This window comes from Dryobates pubescens, chromosome 5 (genome assembly GCF_014839835.1).
Source record: "Dryobates pubescens isolate bDryPub1 chromosome 5, bDryPub1.pri, whole genome shotgun sequence".
In the NCBI taxonomy this organism is placed as follows: Eukaryota; Metazoa; Chordata; class Aves; order Piciformes; family Picidae; genus Dryobates; species Dryobates pubescens.
This window is the reverse complement of record NC_071616.1, coordinates 11,051,328-11,072,545: the sequence shown is the minus strand read 5'-3', so window position 1 is coordinate 11,072,545 and position 21,218 is coordinate 11,051,328. Positions and strand designations below refer to the sequence as shown.

Below are 21,218 nucleotides of genomic sequence, written 5' to 3'. Positions count from 1 at the left end.
TAAAATGGAGCTTACATTCCTGTGCTCTGTGAAGTTGGAACTAAGGCACTCAATATGGATAAATAATTTGTTCCAATGCAGTTTAAAAATGGTTTGTAAAATAACCGTGTTTCTGGAATACCTTCATGGTTCAGCCAAGTTTCAGACTATACTGTATTGCCTAAAGAGTCCACCAGGCAAGTCTATGTCTCCTAATTGAGATGCCTACCTGACTCTCAGATACTATCTGCTCACAGGAACACAGACACAACTTCAGCTGTTTGCTCTTCAGTGAAGCACCAAATGTTTTTAGGCAAAACACATTCCCCTCTTTATCTCAAGATCACATGCTGAAGGAAACCTCTAAATTCGAGCTATTGTCAAGTATAAAGGTTGTATTCACTTCTGTGGTCTATCTATATCAGTCTTTGAAACTGAAACTGCCACCTGTCAAAGCTCAAACTCCCGCTTTATTTTTTCCCCCCTTCACAGCTTCCATCTACCCCAGTCCTCCTTCTTCCCTTTCAAGACTTGTCCAGATTTGCTGAACACCGAGGATGTATTTTATCCAGGCTGCTGAACTGTCCTTTTAACCACTCTGCACCAACTCATGTACCTAAAATTAGAAGTTCCAGATTGGGTTTGCTCCAAGCTGAGGTCAGACATAACCATCTTAAGAGTGGCACAATGAGTTATCCTTCATCAAAGCAATTAATTAAGTACACACAGATGTAGTTCATTTTACATGTTAGGTGAAGTCAAAACTTTAAACCCAAATGGAAAAAAAATTCTTTTCATTTCCAGCTCTAACATGTGTCAAATAGGGCTATGCTGCCCTGAAACCTCCTCAAAATTGTGAGGACTTCCTGATAGGCAAAAATACCCCAAGCCATCTGCTATTCATAGTCTGTTCTCTTTATGAAAAAGGGTGTAAAAAGGTGTGGTGACACAGTAGGAAATGGGGAGAGGAAATCAGACCACCCTTCCACCTTCTCCCCCGCTTACAATTGAAGAGCTTAAGCTTTTTTCTGACTAAAAAAAAAATCCATTAATGAAAGGTTATGTGCACAATGAATAAAAATTTGGGCTTCCAAATCCATTATTTCTTCAGCCACCTAAATCAGTTGTACCAAAAGAAACAACTAAGAGCCAAGTAACCAGGTACTCAACCTTTCCTTTAAGAAAACTGTTTTTAGCCGTAAGATTCCTATCCTTGCTCTTCAAATAAATACTGAGAAAGCTGCCAACTTCACACAAGCAATTTTTCCCCAGAAGTACCAGATTTAATATTCTTAGCATTTCAAAAGCTCACCTTTTCCTCACCCAAACATCTTTGTGTGTTTAGGGTAAAAATAGCCACTGCTTGCCATCTTGAAAAATGTGTGTGTGGGGGGGAAATAGTGAGAGGTCTGTTTCCATCGTGTAACATTGCATTCATAACACCATCCTACAATAAGCAGACCTTAGTTACCTGTTACTGTATTTAGAAAGCACCACTGCAGTGGACTTGGATGCAGCTGTGCTGGCAAAGATGCTTGAATTGCTACTATGACAGCATAGAAAAACTTTTGTGTTTCTGTGTTAAACCACTATCAGTTCAGCTGTAAAATTTTACCTAAAAACATATGGACCTCTAACCAGTATTAATAGCAACACAAATCTATGGCTAGATTGGGAGGCAGGGAAATTACATTGTACAAAGAATCCAGAATTAATAAACCTCACAGGATTTAGATTGACTCAGTATTTAAACAATCTGCAAGGTACATGCTGTGATCAAAAGCATTCAGTCTTTGATACTGCACTTGCCAATCTCAAAGGTACTAGGGCCAGATAGTGGACACATTTGGGTGGTCTAACAAACTTACTGAAGTAAGCAACACTGGCATTTAACACAGCTGAACACACCCCAGCTTTCTTAACCGAATGGCATGGAGTAAGGCTTTTCTGCAAAGTGGTTTCCTTGTCCCCCCTGTACTTTCTGACCTGCTAGTACATTCATATCCCACCAAGCCAAACATGGAAAGAACACGATGAGCAATAACTTGCTCCGAAAGGTGTCAGCCTTCAAGCCTTAGATGTGTACACAGGAGTAGTCTGGGCAGTATCTGGAACTGTATTTCAGAAGTGACAAATGATTTTTACCTGCCAGAAGATTCCAGCACGTGCAGCTATTTAGTTGTTGGCTCTCCTGGTAAACAAGAAGGTATTACACAAATCTATCTGCACAGACTGCAGAAGGATCTGCCATCCATCCAACCAGCTGCTGACTGTACAAAGTGAGCAACAGCAACATTACTAAACACCAACTGCAAAGTAAGCCAGAAAAAGGTTTTATTTTATTAGGAATGGTACATTTAAACACACATAAGACTTTGGGATTAATTTACATACTTTTTCAAAAACGCTTCCCTTCTTTTAATGATACAGAAGTTAAAAAAATCATCTAATTCCAAATGATAAGAACAAACAGTATCTGCAGTGTAAATTTCTATTAATCAAAACAACTGTGCATTCAGGAGATTTTAAGAAATTACCCTCTTTAACATGATTAAGTTTTCCTGTCACGACTGACTAAACTTTTCCTGGGACTTTTTTTTTTTTCTCATTTTTTTTCTTCTTTTTTTTTTTTTTTTCCTGCTGTCATTACTAAAATAACCTTCCTTTCCATCAAGACTATGACTAGCCATACACACGTTATTCAGTATCATACTTTGGGGTATGAAAGCTATGTCACTTTTATAAACATCAAAAACATGGACATGCATATTGACATTTCTGTGCAGTTTTATGGAGTCACCTGTCAAATAAGGCCTCTACATACAATACCACATATACTGGATTCCCAACAATCCTGACATCTGGATGGTATGTCTCATTTTAACAGGAAATTCCAGCTTTCACTACTGCTTAACAATGTATTGATTCACTATCCAAATTAGCAATGTTCAACTAACCAATGTGTAATCCTGAAAGTCTGTTACAAATTAAGCATATTATCAAGATCATTTAAAGCTGGAACTTAAAAAGCCTGTTAAGCCAAGCAAGGGGGATAAAAGTGAACTCTAAATTCAGCTGGTCCATTCATTCTCACACAGAAAAGTAGCCACAGAACCTCAAAGGAATAAAATCTACGCTTCCTGTTCTCAGACTTAATACCAAGGACAAAAGCTATCGTACATAGTATTTTGGAAGTCAAAGGCCTTAGAGATGGAGGGGAAAGTAGGGGGCAAGAGAGGGAGAAAGCAGCGTATTGTCTCATCCCATTACCTCAGCATTATGTGTACATAAGATATCTATTATAGAAATGTTTACTAATAGCAGGGGGGGAAAAAAAAATAAAAAAAGACTTCCCACTCCAGACTCACTGGAAGGAGAAAGCTGACAGCCCCTCCTCACAGAGATGGCCTATTTGATGACAGGCACTTTGGCAATGTAAGAGGAGGTTACCCTTTCATCATGTTAACTCTTCCCCTCCCAGTTCTCATCTATAATTTGTCTCAAGTCTTCAGGAAACTTGAATCAAATTAAATGCATTAATACACCTCTAAGAGCGGTTAACTACGGCTATGAGCGGAGCTCGACCTAGAACGAGATTTTCTTTTAGAAGAAGAGGGAGATGGGGAAGAAGCTAGCAAGCTGGAGCGGTGGCTTTTCTGGGAGTAACTCTTTTTAGGCGTACGACTGCGAGAACGAGACCGGGATCGAGAGCGGGAGCGGGATCGAGAGCGGGAGCGAGACCTGGACCTTGATCTTGACCTGGACCTGGACCGGCTGTCCGAGCGGGACGATCCTGTAGACCTGGACCTGCTGCGAGATCTTGAGTAACTCCTTGATCGAGATCTGCTTCTAGAGAAACACAATTAAAAGCTGTAGTCTCATCCCTACTAAATTAAAAAATATTTGGTTTCAACTGTCCTATGCATAGCAGTTAAATTGCAGAGTGCTGCTAGCTATCTCTTACACTCTGTCACAACACTATCTTCTTAGGCCAAAGCCAGCAGACCTGCCTAATAAAATATGTCTTCCTCTCACTTTTGATGGGAGAAGACAAATTAATTTTTAACTGTTTAGAAGAAAAGCACAGAAATGGCAATTCATACCTCTCATATTTATTCTCTCAAGAAACAGCCAAGCAGATGAATTAGGGTTTTTTTCAAGATGCTAGAAGAGTCTCTAAAGACATAGAACACCAGCACACTTTAAGGCCTAAAAGATTAACGCCTCCTCTAGTTATCTGTCCCTTTTTTGTGAAAAGAAATGGATTTATTTTTAAGAGAGACAATAAAACAGCTGCAGCTAACATGTTTTTTTAATCACTGAACTGCAGAACTGGTTTGGGAGCAATGCAAGCAAGCTAACATTTTCTTTTATCCTCATTAAACTATTCCTTTCACCACTATGAGAAACACTTCACAGGACTATGAAGCAGCTTTCCATTAAACTAAAAAGCTTTTAATTATCAAAATAATATGGGTAAAGTCCTTTAATTTAAATATCAGGTTTTATGATTATAAAAAGTATTATCCCCTTTCTCTCATCCCAAAGTGTTCTGTTTACCTTGTTTTCAGCAAGTTAGCTTTAATCTACATTTTGTTTACACTACTAGAAAGTGTGCACCCTAAATATCACTGCAAGGTGGTATTTACCTTGGGGCCAAAGAATTAGATAATACTACTTTGGTATCAATGCTACCCAAATCCATGCCCTCAGCAGAATTTTATCAAGTCAGGTGACATACCTATGCCTTCTGTGATCCTCGGTCAGCTTAATTCTGCGTCCATTCAGCTCAGTGCCATCCAATTTTTCCAGTGCACTCTTCATATCACTGTAAGATGCAAACTCCACAACCCTGCATATCATCAGGGGGGAAAAAAACAACAAAAACCAGAACATTTTACTGAAAATGAAAAAGCCAGGAGAACAAGTTTGGGCCTTTTTCCATCTGTTGATTCACAGCTTGATATTTTATCCTCTGAAAGCTAATTTTTAACTTAGTTAACAGAAAGATAGGACACTAACAGTCCTAGCCATCTATACCTTTCACATCATCTTAAACATTACCAGAATTCTCATCTGCAATGAGATGGGAGAAAATCTAGGAAGCCACAAACCTGCACCAGCTGTGGAAATATCTTTCAGTTCTCTACTAAACTGCATTCTAAGCTGTCCAAGAAACAAAATAAACTTGCAGCAGACTCTCCTGTTCTATTTAGATTTTAAACAGTGAAAAGAAAAATCCCCTCTTTTTAAAGGTTTTCCCCTGAGGAAAAAAAAAAACAACAAACAAACAAAACCCAACAGGTCTAAGCTGCATTTGCTTCTAGCAGCCCTAGAGCACTGTTTTGCCAGCACAGAGACTCTAGTCATACTTCCTCTCTCCACCACTGTGTAGCGAAGGACTTTTGTAGTCTATAGAATTAAGAGAGGAGAGTGGGCACTAAGTATTCCCTGGGGAGACCAGATATGTTCATTTTCCTTGACTTTGACTGTTGAATCAACACAAAGCCATGACAGACAGAAGGTATTTTAGCCTCAAGAGCAAGATCACAAATTATTATACATAAATAACTCTAAGTTAAAGACAGCACAACTCAGCTGTTGAAAGGTATTCTTCCTTCCCTTTCTGCTTTGACACACTGGGCAGAGACGGAGTTCAATATTCTTTCTGAACTGGTACTTACTGTCTGTTTGTTAGTTGCTGTGGTGTGTTTTTTATTTTAACTGGAGAAATTTCAGAATCTAAGCCACACCTTAGATTCATGTTTCATTTCTTTCACATTACAAGGATCATCTTGCATTTAACAATTTCAGTTATCATACACAGACACAAAATTAATTTACCCTTCATTCCTGTTGTTTCTGTGTGCATCCACATAGGTGACCTCCCCAGCCTTTCTCATGACATCTTTCAAGTCCTGCAGCAAAAGTTAACATTTTAGCCTTAACCAGGACAAGTCAGAGAGCAGCAATACCCCCCCAAACTTTCTCTGCTAAACCTGCTTGATGTTTTCATATGTACATATAATTTAGAAAAAAAGTTTCTGAAATAGCATACTTAATAGCAGCTCTGTATAGAAAGAATCCCTCAGTTTTACAACTACAGTGAAAATACTACTTTTAAAATAACACTGCATCCCAAACCCAGCTGTTAAGAAAAGACAATGCAACAGTTAAAATACCAACCAATTCTCTGAAATCAGAAGAAAAGCAACATAGTATTAAATGCAAAGGCTCATGGCTAACAACCCAGTTAGATGACAATACACAGACAAATTCAGTCTATATGCTCACCTCCCCCAACTTCACAGCAAAATTAAATGCAAAAAGGAGTAATTGGTATTTAATTACTAATTTTACACCAGGAAAAGGTTTCTTATATTTCACTTGAATCTGTCACATTATAATGCCACATGAACAGACTTGTATTTAACTTAAGAGGCTAACACAGCCACTCTAAAATTACTGGCTCAGCAATAGGATAAAGTACAAACAAATAATGTAAAAGGTCACTAAAAAGCTAAACATTTGTATAAGTCAAAGAAGTACTTTTACCAAACAGTATCTGGTATTTTAGAATCCCAGACTACTTACCGCAACATGCCACAAGTGGCAGATGACATAAGAAGGTACCTTAAGCAAATTGTTGCTTGTCCAATACCTAGCTGGCCAAGAGGAACTTTCTTACATGAGAAAGGCAGAGTGATGGCTCATAGCAATATGCTTCACGGAGGTACCAGAGGCCCTGAAAGCACTGGACATAGTCTCCAGAGGTGGCTAAAGAACCCGAGGATGATCTGTGCTAGCCAATCGAGATCAAACCCAGGCAAACCAAGATCTAGATCGCCAAAAAACAGGAGTGTCATAGGAACCAAAAGGAAAATTCAGAACAGGCCAAACCCTAGAAAACCCCCAAATCTTTGGTTCTTTTTCCTCCACACAAGGAAAATGAGAGTTAGCTATATTAAGGTTGTTAGGACAGGTTCAAAATGCACTTGGTTAGAAATATGCTTAGGGAAGGAAAGACTACAAAACAAAAATCCAAAAAAAAAAACTTTAGAACACTTGCTACATAATATAAGGCTGCTTAATTTCATCTAGTATTTTAATTAAAATTCAATGGTTTCATTTTAAAAACTGGCACATGGAAATTAGTAGACGTTTTCCTCATTTCACATGTACTTAACATTAAGAAACCTTACTAGCAAATGAAAAACAGGCCCTACAGCACCATTAAAAATAATACTGCAGTAAGTTTATCCCAATTTAGAGACAATGAATGAAATTCCAATTCTGCTCAGGTCAGCGAGTTTAACTGGACCAGGACTGGTTAAATCAAAAAGAAATTAGAAAAAGTTAATCCTAATTTAGTAACTTGAAGCTTTAAAATTGAGGGCACCCCAAGCTTGCCACACTATATACTGAATTCTAAGGATCATCATTGTAAAATATCATTTGTAATAGTAGAGGCAACATGATTAAAATGCCAACATTACTGCTCAAAATAGAGGAAGTGTGCATGTGTTACAAAAACGCTCAGAGTACTTGACATCATTACGGGAATTAAAATTACCTGTGGAACCAGAGGAAGTTAACCACTGGCACAGTCAGATTTTATCCTAACTTTACTCTTCTGGTTAACCTCAAACAGCACAAGAATACCCTCTTGTCCTTAGCAGCAAGGGAAAATAAAGTGTAGGATAACCATAAACAGGAAACCCACATGTTAAAAATTGCATCTTAATGTAGCATATCTGCTTTTCCCAACCGCTTGAAAATTCACAGGTATCGACAAACTGAAGTGGCTGGAAAGCTCTGAACATGCAAAAATGTGTGTTTGGTAAAATAAGGAGAAGTCTGACAGTTTGCCTACTACTTAGATCTGAGATTATCTATTAACAGTACAGTCAACAATTTGAGGAAACTTATTTGAATACAAATTTTATTAGCGGGTCGGTGGGTTTTGATTTTTGTGTGCGTGTTGGGTTTTTTTAACATCACAACACTAACATTTAAGGAGAAAAAAAAGCTGTCAAAGCATGAGGAGATGCACACACTGAAGAGGAAATTAGGTGCCTAAGTTTTAAAGCAAGGTTCCCTATCTGTTGCACTTGCTAGAAGCTCAGGAATTAGAAAGGAAGAATGATGCCACTACTGTTAGTACTGTTAGCTACTTTAATCTTGTTGTGCAAATAGCATAGTTAAAAGAATTTGAAACACTGTAGTCAGTAACAAAGCACTGTGGCTTCAAAAGTAAAGGAGGCTTGATATGGATGTTAGCTTCATATGTTTTCTATTCAGGCAGGTATCAAGAAGTAGAGCCTCTTATGCTAGCTTACATGTTTAAAGAGAATAATTAAAACATTTAATTAGAATCCTGAAGATTCATTGGAAAGAAATCTCAATTGGGTGAGCTTCAGTCTAAAGTCTAAGTATACATAAAGCCATTATAAATATTCACAAGTAAGTTAGAGAAACACAAATTTGTTTTTTTTTCCTCAAGTCACAAATTTAACACCAAACAGCATTATAGGATTTATGTTTCTTTACACTCCATGCTAACTTACTTCCCTGGTCCCTACTGTCATTTCCAAGTGCTGTGTTTTGTAACAATCTCTTCATATACATAAACAGCATACCCACAAGATGCTTTGATTAAATCCACTTGTACATCACATCATGTCAGAAGATGGGTTTTTTAGTTATTCAGTAATTAACATATCTGCATAATTATGAACTTTTGAACCTGTCAAGCGGAAGACAAATTTAGTTCAACCATTTATCTGCTGGACTGTACCCAAGCTCTCACAAAACACTTCATCAGAGCTCCAGACAAGACAAACAGCCTCCTCTTGTGGACTCAGCTGCAAGATCAAGGGTTTGAATATTCAATGAGTTCTGCTGCATCTTTCAGTACACTAATTAATGCACCTCTATTCAAAGAATACAAAGGTTAATGAACAAGACTAAACTCACTCACCTTTTGACAATAGCACCTGTTGTTGTGCCCTTAAAAACTTCCTACAGACTATAATACCCAAGAGCAACTAAATGAGTTGATTACATCAATTAGTTAAAAAGCTGTTAAAAGCTAAAAATCAGCAAAACATTAGAAAGGGATGGGAAAAAAAAAATATAGGAAAGATGGTAAAAAAAGCTTCAAAAGAATTACTGAAAACTGTTGGCATTTAAAAATATCCACAGTAAGCATACTTGACATAGTAGCTCTCCTAAGATCCCCTTTATTGTGTTATCAGACTCCTAAACCATGCATGTCACAAAAACATTTTGCACAACAAGAAAAGACAAGACCACAACTTTCACTCAAAGGCATACACTTCCAGGTGGAACAACAGAATAGTAGTAGTACATATTTTGAATGGATGTGATGCTTCAAGAATTCAGAAATGACCCAGAGTCTTCTGAACTTTTATCAGTTGGTAAACAAATGAGAATCAGTTCCCACCTACCATATCCAGTTCTAAAACTATTTGCACAGCTGCGAAACAAAAGACTTCGAGTGTTTGTTTTATTAAGAATGGTTCAGTAGTTACAAAACCGTGTAACCCAAATAAACTTCAAAATCTCATCAGTTTCAGGATCCGTATCTCCCATGGCAGCTTGAGTCCTACTGACTCTCCTTGCCATGGCAGTCTGAAGCAAGTCCATGCTGACTGTTGCTCCTGGAACAATGTCGGGAGCTTTAAACGCACACATGGTGCTTGTACAGCATTTTGACCAGAAGTTTGCTGCTGTAACTAGATTAGGAAATTGTCTGGGTGCTAGCTTTGACACTGACAGATGTCCAACTGCACCTGCATAATCAAACAGAACACATAGCTCTTTTCTGACAGATTTAACAGCTTCAAGGTACACTGGAACATCAAGGACTACCACTTTAATAAACACTGTGCCATCCATACAATGATCAAGGTATTCCCAGACTGTGAAGCATGTTGTCATCTGTTTAGGCTGGGCACCTCCTAAAAAGACACAGAGTTGAGACCTCCAGTGTCCTGAGTGCCCAGCCCAGTGGGTGGGCACAGGAAATACATTTATTTCTACCCATAAACCCTGCACCCTTATAAATCTGGCTGCAAAGTTATTGTCTTTCTCTTTCTTCCCTCTCTGCTCCCATGGGAGAGAGAAACTCTCAAGATTTATAACAATGGGGGAGTATCCCAGGCCTGAGTTACGTTTTTTTCCTGCACAATCTTGGCTTGTTTAGGGCTAATGCCAGGGTAAAAAGGGGGTGCAGTTCAGGCCTAGTGAGGCCTGAAATGGAGAGGGGAGAAGAAAGAACCCTGGGGTTTTTGGTGAACCCCAGGTGGGGAGAAGGGAAGCACTGGAGTTTTTTTGATCTGGTATAAAGGAACTGCTATGCTCACTACTATGCTTTGCAGTCTTTGTAGTATATGAATTGCTTTTCCATTTAAACTTGCCATGACTATCCAATCCATTCGTGTGAGTGTTATTCTTTTGCCCCTTTTGGAGCAATAGAGCTATCTGTCCCGCTCTAAACTAGGACACAGGCTAAATATTTATGATGGCTTTAGTAAGACATTAGGCTGAGAGCAGTCTACTTACAGGGCAGGAAAATAAAGTTTCAAAAAAAAAGGAAAAGAAGACATTAACTCACCTGCCAGCTGATACGGGATGAAAGGTTTTCAACTATGATCCTGTGTTCAGTACGAACGGGAGGTCCATATCGGCTAGAAGAGTTCAGAGGGAAAACAAACAAACAAAGTCTCCAGTGTAAGAAATTTGTAACTTAAGAAATCTGATGTTTTCTACAGTTTGCCAAGAGATTTAAGTATTTTCCTTGTTACTGGACTGCAGATTTGATTCTCTCTAGTCAATAATGTATTTTAGAGTGCATTACAAGAAGAGAGCTGCTATTAGAAAGGATTTTGACAACAAACTTTGTACCCAGGCTGTAAATATAACTGAGTATTTCTGACACACAGAAGTTAGTAAAGAGAGTTAGTTCATGTAAAGAGAGTTAGTTCAATTTTGGTATTTAGCAGCCTTGGCTCACCCAAATGGTTTTGAGTAACAACATAAAGGGCAATGAAAAAAAAAGGAAAGAAGGTTCTCAGTTGGTAGGAGAAGTTCTGCTTCATGTCAGGAAGACAGAGGCACACCTGTTGCTTTGGCAGTAGAAATATTCTTTAATAAAATGAGAGCTAGGTAACTGGTTGCCCTGAAGTAACTATAGCACCTTAATGAATGAAAGCTGTTGTTTTTTCACTTAGTCAAAAACTGAAGACCTCCTAAAAAAAAATGAAACCGTGGCTTGAACATGTTCAACAGAAGACATCTGGAAAGAATACTGCTCTTGCAGGTCATTTCTGTTTCCAATCCTAGTCATTCTGAATCCAAAGGGATCTGAGAATTGTGCCACTGATATGCAGCGCAGGATTCTAACAATGGCAGTAGTTTGTGTTACTACAGAAAGATTCAGAATCAAGAACACTGACCTTAAGAGAAAATTACTCCCATCTTCTCCTCCCATAGAAACATAATCCTACGTTGTGCTTATTGATTTGTACACTGAAGCACAGGCAATTTCATTTCAGTGCATACCTCAAAGTGTCCCAAATTTTTTCAGAACATCCAGATCTTCCAGGCATTTAAACAGAGGTCCCAGAGTCCCAAAACTGGCAGGATGAGTCTCATTTTTCCATTATTGCAAACCGCAGTCTCTTCCTGTCTGGCATCGGCAGTCTGACACCATGAACATGACTACAACGTCAGATGCCCACGACCTTCAATCACACTTCCTACTTTAAAACTCCACTTTTAGCCTGGACCTCGGACCAATTATACCGCATCAAGGTTACTGCCACTAAAGAAAAAATAATCTAATTAGCATACTTGCATATGCAAATTAGATGCTCCAGACACTGGTTTGTAATTGGCAGCAGTTCTGACTTTGACACAAATGCAGAGGTTTATGTCAGTTAAATCTTTGTCTTTCCTCCAAACTCTGCTCTGCACAGGCCACAGCTATAAATGCTTCCACTGAGTAAATTATTCTGTACCTATTTATTTCCCTTATGAGGAAAGGCTGAGGTACCTGGGTCTCTTCAGCTTGGAGGAGACTGAGGGGTGACCTCATTCATGTTTATAAATACGTAAAGGGTGAGCGTCAGGAGGATGCAGCCAGGCTCTTCTCGAGTGATGTCCAATGACAGGACAAGGGGCAATGGGTGAAAGCTGGAGCACAGGAGGTTCCATGTGAACGTAAGTGAAAACTTTTTCACTGTGAGGGTGACAAAACACTGGAACAGACTGTCCAGAGATTGTGGAGTTTCCTTCTCTGAAGACATTCAAAACCTGCCTGCACGCATTCCTGTGTGACCTACTCTAGGTGATCCTGCTCTGGCAAGGGTGTTGGACTAGATGATCTTTCAAGGTCCCTTCCAACTCCACACATTCTGTGATTCACACAGGTAGATCTAAAATACTGAGATTCTACCAAACTACTACACTTTGCATATATGAAAATCTGCAGAACTTTCACCAAGTCCACCACAAGGTTCACCGTTGGCTCAAACCACGGAAGTGAACAACTCCATAAATACTGTATGTTCACTACAGGTATCCTGGACAGGAGCTAAGTTATGTTTCTCAGATTCCATTGTTGAACATAGGCCCTCCTTCAGCAAGCCACCTGATCAGTCAGCAAGCTTAGTTGATTGGTATTTAAACACTTCCACACGTGCTGGTATCTCCTGCCCTAGCACTGTTCCTCAGAGTTCCTTTTGTATGCTGTGCTGAAGTCAGCATTTTGATAGCCATAGAACTGGAATTGTGAAAGCCTATTTCAGTGCTCTACAGTAATTCTCCTTAGCCTGTAACCTCAGTTTAATGACAAAAGCCTTAACAGAGAAGCTCTGGCATTATTCTTCAGTGTTAAAAACAGGCAATCCAACTGCAGCATTACTCCTTCGCATCATTTACATAACAGTAGGAAGCAAGACCAATGCAGTGCCTACAACATGGAGAAGGAGCATTTCATAATAGGTTTGTGAACCTTTTATAAGCCAGTTAAACTGCTTTAGTATCCACATTCTGTTCAGCCAGAGGAGGTAAATAATAGCAATGGACCTCCAAGGCTGGAGAACACAAAACTTCTTTCATGAAGCTATACAAGGGGATCCCTAACTCCAACCACAAAAAGAAAGCAGTATTTCAGTACACCTCTTCAGTTAGCGTGTCTGTACGAAACAAGAGTATAGATCACCTACCTAGATCCACTCTGTGACTGGTAATAACTGAACCGTTGTGGGAATCTGCCTCTTCCTCTTCGGGCTCGAGCATGCTCAATTGTAACCCTTCCAACAGGAACAAAAGGAGGTAAGCAAACAAAAAAACCAAACCCGTAAGCTTTAAGTATTTGTCACTGATTCCAATCTTTTACAACTGGAAGTATATATGCACAAACAAGACTGATCTTGCCCTTGCAAGCAACGATTCATACAATGGTCACTGGCATTTCTTAAAGACTCTTGTCTCATTTATCTCCCTCACACATTCATGGAAATTGCCACAGGTCTTTAACTCAGACTGAAACAATTCAATTTGCTCATCCAGAGTACAAGAGTCATCACAGAGGGAAAACGGTACCAAAATAAGCAACAACAACCTAATGACCTAAACCCAGCTTCCATGATCAGAAGAAAAATCACTGCAACATAAAATGACTACAGTCCACATTGTTGCAAAATGAAGGGCAACACTCATAATGAGAGGCATCATCAACTTAGTTTTTGAAGTCAACAGATAAACAGCAGATAAGTTCAATTTGCTTGTACTAACATTTCTAGTGACAAGCCCTCAAATTTGCTTTGTAGAAATAAGTGCAAGTGGAAAAAACATCCAGCTCCGCTCAAAACCATCCATCCCCTAGTCCTAAAGATATCTCTGCTTGTTAGAGGAGATTGTAGCCAGGGTCCCACTGAATCTTCTTAGGTACTGTTACAGAAGGTCTACCTCACCAGCTCTGGCACAAGCTAGTACCCTATATGTGGATACAAAGCACGTCTGCTGTTAGAAGGAGATTATGGTATCGTGCTTACCTTTCATCGCATAACTCTTTACCATTTAGTTCATAAATCGCATCATCAGCATCCCTGTGGTCCTCAAATTCCTAGAAAGAAAACAGGAATAAGAATGTATTTTCCCTCACAGTACATTCAAATGCTAGAAAATGTGTTTTCTTTATGGATAAATTTTACATTTCTGCAGCATGTACCAGCCAGAACTTCAGACAAGGAAGTCCCTTCCTAGTATATTTATGACTGAAAAGTCAAGATGTTCTCATGTGGGACAACAATGTGCCCTTGTCGCCAAGAGGTCAAATGGCATCCTGGGGTGCATCACGAAAAGTGTGTTCAACAGGTCTAAGGAGGTTCTCCTTCCCCTCCATTCTGCCCTGGAAAGGACCACACCTGGAATACTGCATCCAGTTCTGGGCACCCCAATTCAAAAGAGGAAGGGATCTGTTGGATCCAACAGAGCTAGGAGGATAATTGCAACAGATCTGTTGGATCCAACAGAGCTAGGAGGATAATTGCAACAGATCTGTTGGATCCAACAGAGCTAGGAGGATAATTGCAGCACTTGAACATCTCTCCTATGACAAAAGACTGAGAGAACTGTGGTGGTTTAGCCTTGAGAAGAGAAGGCTGAGAGAGGACCTTATCAGTATCTATAAATGTCTGAGGGGTGGGTGTCAAAATGAAGGTGATAGCCTCTTTTTGGTGGTGCCCAGTGACAGGACAAGGAACAACAGGTACAAGCTAGAACACAGGAGGTTCCACTTCAACGTGAAGAGACACTTCTTTACAGTAAGGGTGACTGAGCACTGGAACAGGCTGCCCAGAGGTTGTGGAGTCTCCTTCTCTGGAGACTTTCAAAACACGCCTGGAATGCATTCCTGTGTGGCCTGCCCTAGGTGATCCAGCTTTGGCAGGGGGGTTGGACTTGATCTTTGGAGGTCCCTTCCAACCCCTAACATTCTGGGATTCTGTGATTTGTGGTAATTTCTTCTCTCTCCATCCAGAATTCCTTTGGCTTCCCTTAGTTGTTTCAGTGTAACTATTTTCAGGACCTAGATAAAATATACTAATTAAATTTCCTGTTTTATTAGAGAAATATCCAGAATACTTTTTGGGAAAGAGATGGGGGGATTACTCCAAAGCACAGAATTTTAAATACAGCTTTACATACAGGGAAATCTTATCTAACAGCATGGGCTGATGAACTGCAAGCAAAAAGAGGAGAACTGTGTATTCCCAAAACTCTCTTAAGGGATTTAGGTCTGATTTGATTATTACTGAATTGGCAAATACAGTAAACTAGGAAAAAAAGCCCTTCTGATCTTCCTCTGCACAAATTCAGCTTGCTATTCTCACAAAAAGGTGCCTATGTAAAAATAGTATGAAACAATTCCCTCTTCATCATGGGCCACCTGTGGGCCTGGATCAGCTATAACATGCAATTCCATACACTAGCAATGGAATCAGTCACTTTGGCAGCAACGCTGTTTTAGTCAGCCCAAGTAGCCTCTGCCCACTATCCATCCCACTGGCTCTTGGCAAAGCTCTTTGTACAACTCTGCAGGAAACTAGGTCAAGAAACTTATCCAGAAGAAAAACAGCACTTTGTGCAGGAAGTGGGGTGAAAAAGACGGTGTTATTTTTCAACTAGATCAGCTTCCCAGCTAGGTCCATTATGTGGCTGAACAACCATGGCAACACCATGTGGGGCAGTGGGAGAAGGGAAAGAAAGCAAGCCATGAGACTGAGCAGCTGGTGAGGGACTGCTTGAACCAACAGTGTGGCTGAAGAAAAATAAATTGTAGACCTACAGTTTAAGAGCAACAACCAACAGAGAAGCAGCTTCTCAAGTCGAAGAAAGTGTCTGCATAACTGCAAACAGCTTTTCAGTAGCAATGGTGGCTTAAGCAATCTTCCCCTTTCTGCACTGAAATCTGTTTCTCTACCAAGATGAACCATTGCCATCTTAAGAACATTCAGTTAGGCTCAACATTTAGCATATACAATAGTTAGCGCACACAACTCCCATGATTTCAGCTAGTTTCTAACAAACCAAATGTCTGCAAGTCTATCTAGTTTTGCATACAAGGTTTATGGTCTCAAGTTTGAAAACATTCTGCACTGCAATCTACAAAATTCAAGTAAATATAATTAGTTTCAAAGATCAGGCAATTATTTGAATTGAGCACAATGAAACATGCTTTTAATGCTACAACCATGTTCAATGAAAACAGCCTGGCTTTGCAAGAGGTTTTATAAATAACCAAAACCAAAGATGAACTGACAGCACAGAACAAGTGAGGTATCACAAAGGACAATGCTATTCAATATCTTCGTGAACAACCCAGATGACAGGGCCGAGTGTAACCTCGCTGATTTTGTGGCCGATATCAAAGTGAGTGGAGAAACAGATATACCAGATGAAAAAAACAGCACACAGAGAGATCCTGATAAGCTGAAGGACAAGACCAGCAAGAACTGCAAGTTTTAACAAGACATGTATGTTAAGTCCTACTCCTGGGATTGAATAATCCTTAGAAGCAGAATGGGCTGGGGTCTGAGTGGCTGAAGTGTAGCTCTGCAGAAAAAGACGTGGAAATCCTTGTGGAGAGTCAGCTAGGCATGAGTCAGCAGTGTGGCTTTGCTGTAATGAAAGGAAACCATGTCCTGGGCTGCAATCACTAAGAGAACAGCCAGCACACCAATGTGACTATTTCAAGCTATTTGCTATTGGTTAGGCCACATGCAGAACGCTGCGTCAAGTTTTGGTTCTTCCAGCTCAAGATGTGGAAATATTGGAACAGGACCAGCAGAGGGCCACCAAAACTGATAAGGAGGTTGGAGAACAAAGAAAGGTTGAAAGAGTCATGTCTGTTCAGCCTAAAAAAAAAAGCAGCTCAAATGGGATCCAGTCAGAATCTTCCTAAAGCTAAACCACAGTTAGAGATGATGGAGTGCTTTCCTCATGTGGGTGCACAGTGATACAGCAACAGGTAAAGGCATAGAAAATGCTGTTCCGATGCAAGAATAAAATTCTTCATCATGACAACACTTTTTTTGACAGTTATAGGACTACTCAAGCCTATTAGTATGACAATTATTCAAACCTATTAACAAGATCTGGGGAAAGGACAGAAAAAAAAAAGCCCACGATAAAACCCCGTTCTGCCTAGCAACTGGAGGAGAGGAAGGAAGGTTGGCTGACTCAGGTCATGTACAGCAGTCACACAGAAGCTGTTCCTGATGAGTCGAAGGCCCCGCCCAAGAAGATAAGAGGAATGCTCAGAGAAAGGTGATTGAGCAACTGGAAAGGACACATTAAATAAACTCAGGCTCACATTTAGGTCAGCCATTTACCCCCAGACTTTAAGAGGCAGGTATTTACCCACTGGCAGTCAACAAGAATTAGGTCATAATGCAGGGCAGTCAGGAAACCAGCATGCGTAGAAGTGAAGAAGTAATGCTTATATGAAACTAAAGGAGGCAAAGCCTGTGTTTTTGTTCTTCTCCCAAAACTTCACCCAAGGGATTGATCTTGGCAGGACAAATAGGTGTAAGCCTGCCACAGTGTGAGGGCAGTATCGGCCATTCCAGTTTGGACTCTGTGCTACAGAACAACAATTTCTCAGGTCTCAGGAGATAATTGCTAAGAAACAGCCTGATTGCAAGTCAGCTTGGAAACCTGTAAAGCTGTACAAATTTGGACAGTAGTTTAGAAGCTCTAGAAAGCAGCAGTAGGAAACTACAATCCAAAGAATTGATCCAGTAGTCTGGCAGACGCCTCATGAACATACACTGATGGTGAACGTGTGTCACTCTAGCTGCACATAAGCTGTGTTGCTTAAATCTAGCAGCAAGCACTTATTACACCTTTTGTCTGAGCCACCTACTTTGCTTTCATGTCAAGCCATTATTTTGATACGATCAAACAGACCAGGAGAGAGAGAAACCTAAGTGGTTCTGTATAAAGTTTCTTCCACGTCAATACTTTGTCAAGTTTTGTGCTTTAAGACAGTATTTTTAGTGTCTTTAGAAATAATGGATAATATTCAAATCCATAGAAGACTATGATCAGACAACATTATTTTATGTAGCTAGAGTGATTACCAAGATTTTGAGCACAACCTGGCCAAAACTAGGCAAAACTGTAATCCCAACACCTGAAAAGGAGTCTAGCATTATACAAATATAGAAATAGTGAGATAAATGGATATTTTCCATTTCCCCTTGGAACTATTATCCTCTTGGGACTCTTACCTTCTTTGGCATCAGCCTAGCAAGAGCAGCACCTGCAAGCAAGAGAACGGAAAAGACGGTACTACTTACCACAAATCCGAATCCATTTTTCAGATGGATTTCTCGTATGCGTCCATATCCTTTGAAGAATTTCTCCACATCCCGTTCCCGAGCACGTGAGCTCAAGTGCCCAACAAAGACACGGCAGCCACTCATCTTAAGGTTGATGCTAGGAAAGAAAACAGCACTGTTTATCAGATTAACAGACTTAAACCAGGGTGATTAAGATGACTTTTACATCTCTGAAATCTTGGTTAAATAGGATTTGATTTTATTGTCTTCCTGGTTTATATGGTAAAAACACAATACCCCACAGCCAGAGAAATGAGAAAACACAACATACAACTCCCACTTTTGTCCCTTCAGGTCCTACAACTGAAAGGCATCTTAGATCTGAAATCATGTCTTGGCTTGCTTTTGTATCACAGAGCATGAAAAACCTTCACTCTAAACTCAAAATTAATTTACTAGACTAACCACAGTTAAAAAAAAAAAGAGAGAACAACACTGTTATGCTAATCATTAGAACAACAACAGAAAACACTCTCAGACTTTTGCTTTCACCTGAAAGAATTGCTATGATAAAAGGTCTATTAGCACCTAAAAGATAAATTATAATCATGAAATTACTAATATTTGCACTAGCTGTATTTTAACGGTTTATCAAGTTACGAAGGAACATTTTGTTATTATGAGATTTCAACAGTGGTAGGAGATGGTTTATGGAAGCTCCATCGTTTACCTTGATTGTGTCACATTCTCAGTTTACATGCTTTAGAATTATTTTTTTCTTAAGACTGGTCAATATTAACTATTTGGCTCACTCAGTGAGCTTGTCGTTATACAAAAATCAAAGAATCCAGGCCACACGACCGGGATATACAATGTGATCTTATATTACAATACTGCTCTGTAAAGCAGAGAGTAAACAACTTACCACCTTAGCTGTGAAAGCAGTTCAAGACGATCTGGATGTCTATTCTGAATTAGTGTGACTTACGTTCTGTCTTAACACCCATTAGAGGCTTCTATTGATTAGCTTGTTTACACAGGCTCACTGTGCCACCAGAGAAGTGCCAGAACTTTGCAAAACAGGGTACATGGCTTTTTGTAGGGCAAGGGGTAGAAGTGTAATGAACCACGACCTGAGGCAATAGCTATTTAATCGCCTTCACGTGAAAAGTTTTGTGCTTCCCCCACAGGAGGCTATGCTGCCCTTTGTAACCATTCCCTCTTTTGTGCTCACCCTTGCAGTTATATGCCCACATGGAAACCCAGTTCAGAGGACTGATCCAACTTCCTCGCTGAATGACTAGTCTTCAGACAAATCGTTTCCCTGATGCACCCTAACCATACAAACAACGCCGAGGCCAGCAGTGGGTATTAAGGGGAAGAGATCACTGCAGAGTAAAGGACAGGCTTACGTAACTGCGTGCTTTAAAACACGACAAGCACAATCACTCTGGCAACAGCACACATTTTGGGAACAAAACAGATCTGACGTTAAAACGAGTGCACAGCTGCCGCACAATACTTTTAACTAAAAACCCCAACTAACTTAGTCGTAGAAAAAGGGTGGATGGAACTGCCTGCCTCAGAAACTATCACGGATACAACATTAAGACGCGCGAATTACCTGTCCATGCATTATTTACTCAAACATCACGGAGCACAATGGATGCCGAGATCCGTATCGACATCTGTAATTCTCAGAGCTTCACACATTGTTCCCAGCACAGTACAACGGCGTTTTCTTGCTTGTGGCTCACGAGATACCACATACCGGCGGAAAGGCCTTCAGAAGGCATGGGCCCACAGCACAAGGCCATCTGCTTGTCCGCCTTTTTGAGGAGACAGGACGAGGCTGCGCTAGACTCGCCGCCGCCTCGAGGCAGATGGCCCCTCTCCTCGGGTTCGCCGTCACTGAGGCGCCGGCCCACCCAGCAGCGATCACTCCTCCGGCACTGTGGCGCCGGCCGCGAAAGCTTTACACTCACCTTCAAGCCCCAACGACTCCCAGCCATCCCTCCGAGCAAAACGGTAGGGATCAGCCCTCCCTCGACAAGCCGCGGGGTAGCGATGAAACGCGGTGCCCCTCGCGGCCTGCTGCCGCCGCGCCTCCATTAAGCAAGGACCTAAGCGGCAGCGCCAGTGAGCCCTCCGAGGGCCGCTTCCTTCCCTTTAGCCCGGCGCCGCCACAAGGAAGGCGAAGGCCAGGCCCAAGCTAGGCCCAGGCCCGTCCCCACCCGGCAGCTGGGCCCGGCTACATAAACCATGCTCGCAACTCAACGCCCGACCCATCTCTGGCCCTCCCGCCACCGAGTGACCCAAGGAGGGGCGGACGCTCACCGTCACCGAGCGCTGGATCCTGCAGGCCGTGAGGAAACGGCTCTTCCCGGCCGCGGTGGCAATGGCTGCCTTCTTCCTACGTGAAGCCGACACCGCCGCGCGCCCCCAACAGCCGCTGCGCAGCCGCCAACGCCCGACTCCAACTCCCAGCGTGCCCCGCGGCCGCCCGCCGCCCCCCGCCCCCGCGCCCCAGGGCTTGGGCGCGGCGGGAGGCGTAGCGCGGGTAGGCGGATGTTGTGGGGGTTAGAGTGGCGACCTTTAGCGGGCGTCTAGTCCGACCCTCCCTGCAGTGAGCAGGGACGTCTCTAGCTGGGTCAGGTTTCTCGGAGCCCGCTCCAGCCCGACGCTGAATGTTTCTGGGCATCTACCACCCCTCTGGGCAACCTCTATCAGTGTTTCACCACCCTCACTGTAAACCATTTCAGCCTTATATCTAATCTAAGTGTACCCTGCTTTTGTTTTAAACCATCACCCCTTGTCTTGTCACAAGAGACAAGACCCCGCTAAAAAAACTCCTGCTGAAAAGGC

The 21,218-nt window shown here is 41.2% G+C and overlaps 1 protein-coding gene across 1 annotated transcript; it reads right to left on the bottom strand.

The window, feature by feature from the left end:
• Positions 1-2,522: 2,522 nt before the first annotated feature.
• On the bottom strand, positions 2,523-20,826 carry LOC104297291 (serine/arginine-rich splicing factor 5). The gene is made up of 8 exons (XM_054161599.1): positions 20,691-20,826; positions 18,372-18,510; positions 14,064-14,134; positions 13,233-13,319; positions 10,619-10,691; positions 5,824-5,897; positions 4,721-4,831; positions 2,523-3,828 (listed from the first exon to the last, which is right to left on the bottom strand). The coding sequence occupies exons 2-8, from the start codon at positions 18,495-18,497 to the stop codon at positions 3,537-3,539; spliced, it is 834 nt and encodes a 277-aa protein (XP_054017574.1). The 5' UTR covers positions 18,498-18,510; positions 20,691-20,826; the 3' UTR covers positions 2,523-3,536.
• Positions 20,827-21,218: the final 392 nt, after the last annotated feature.

Bases quoted from the DNA above. Each gene is read 5' to 3' on its own strand.
- LOC104297291 (XM_054161599.1), bottom strand. From the start codon at position 18,497: ATGAGTGGCTGCCGTGTCTTTGTTGGGCACTTGAGCTCACGTGCTCGG. The intron at 5,898-10,618 runs GTGAGTTAATGT...CTTTTGCTGCAG, and splicing joins CATCCCGTATCAGCTGGCAG to GACTTGAAAGATGTCATGAG. The intron at 4,832-5,823 runs GTAAATTAATTT...GATGATATGCAG, and splicing joins AGAAACAACAGGAATGAAGG to GGTTGTGGAGTTTGCATCTT.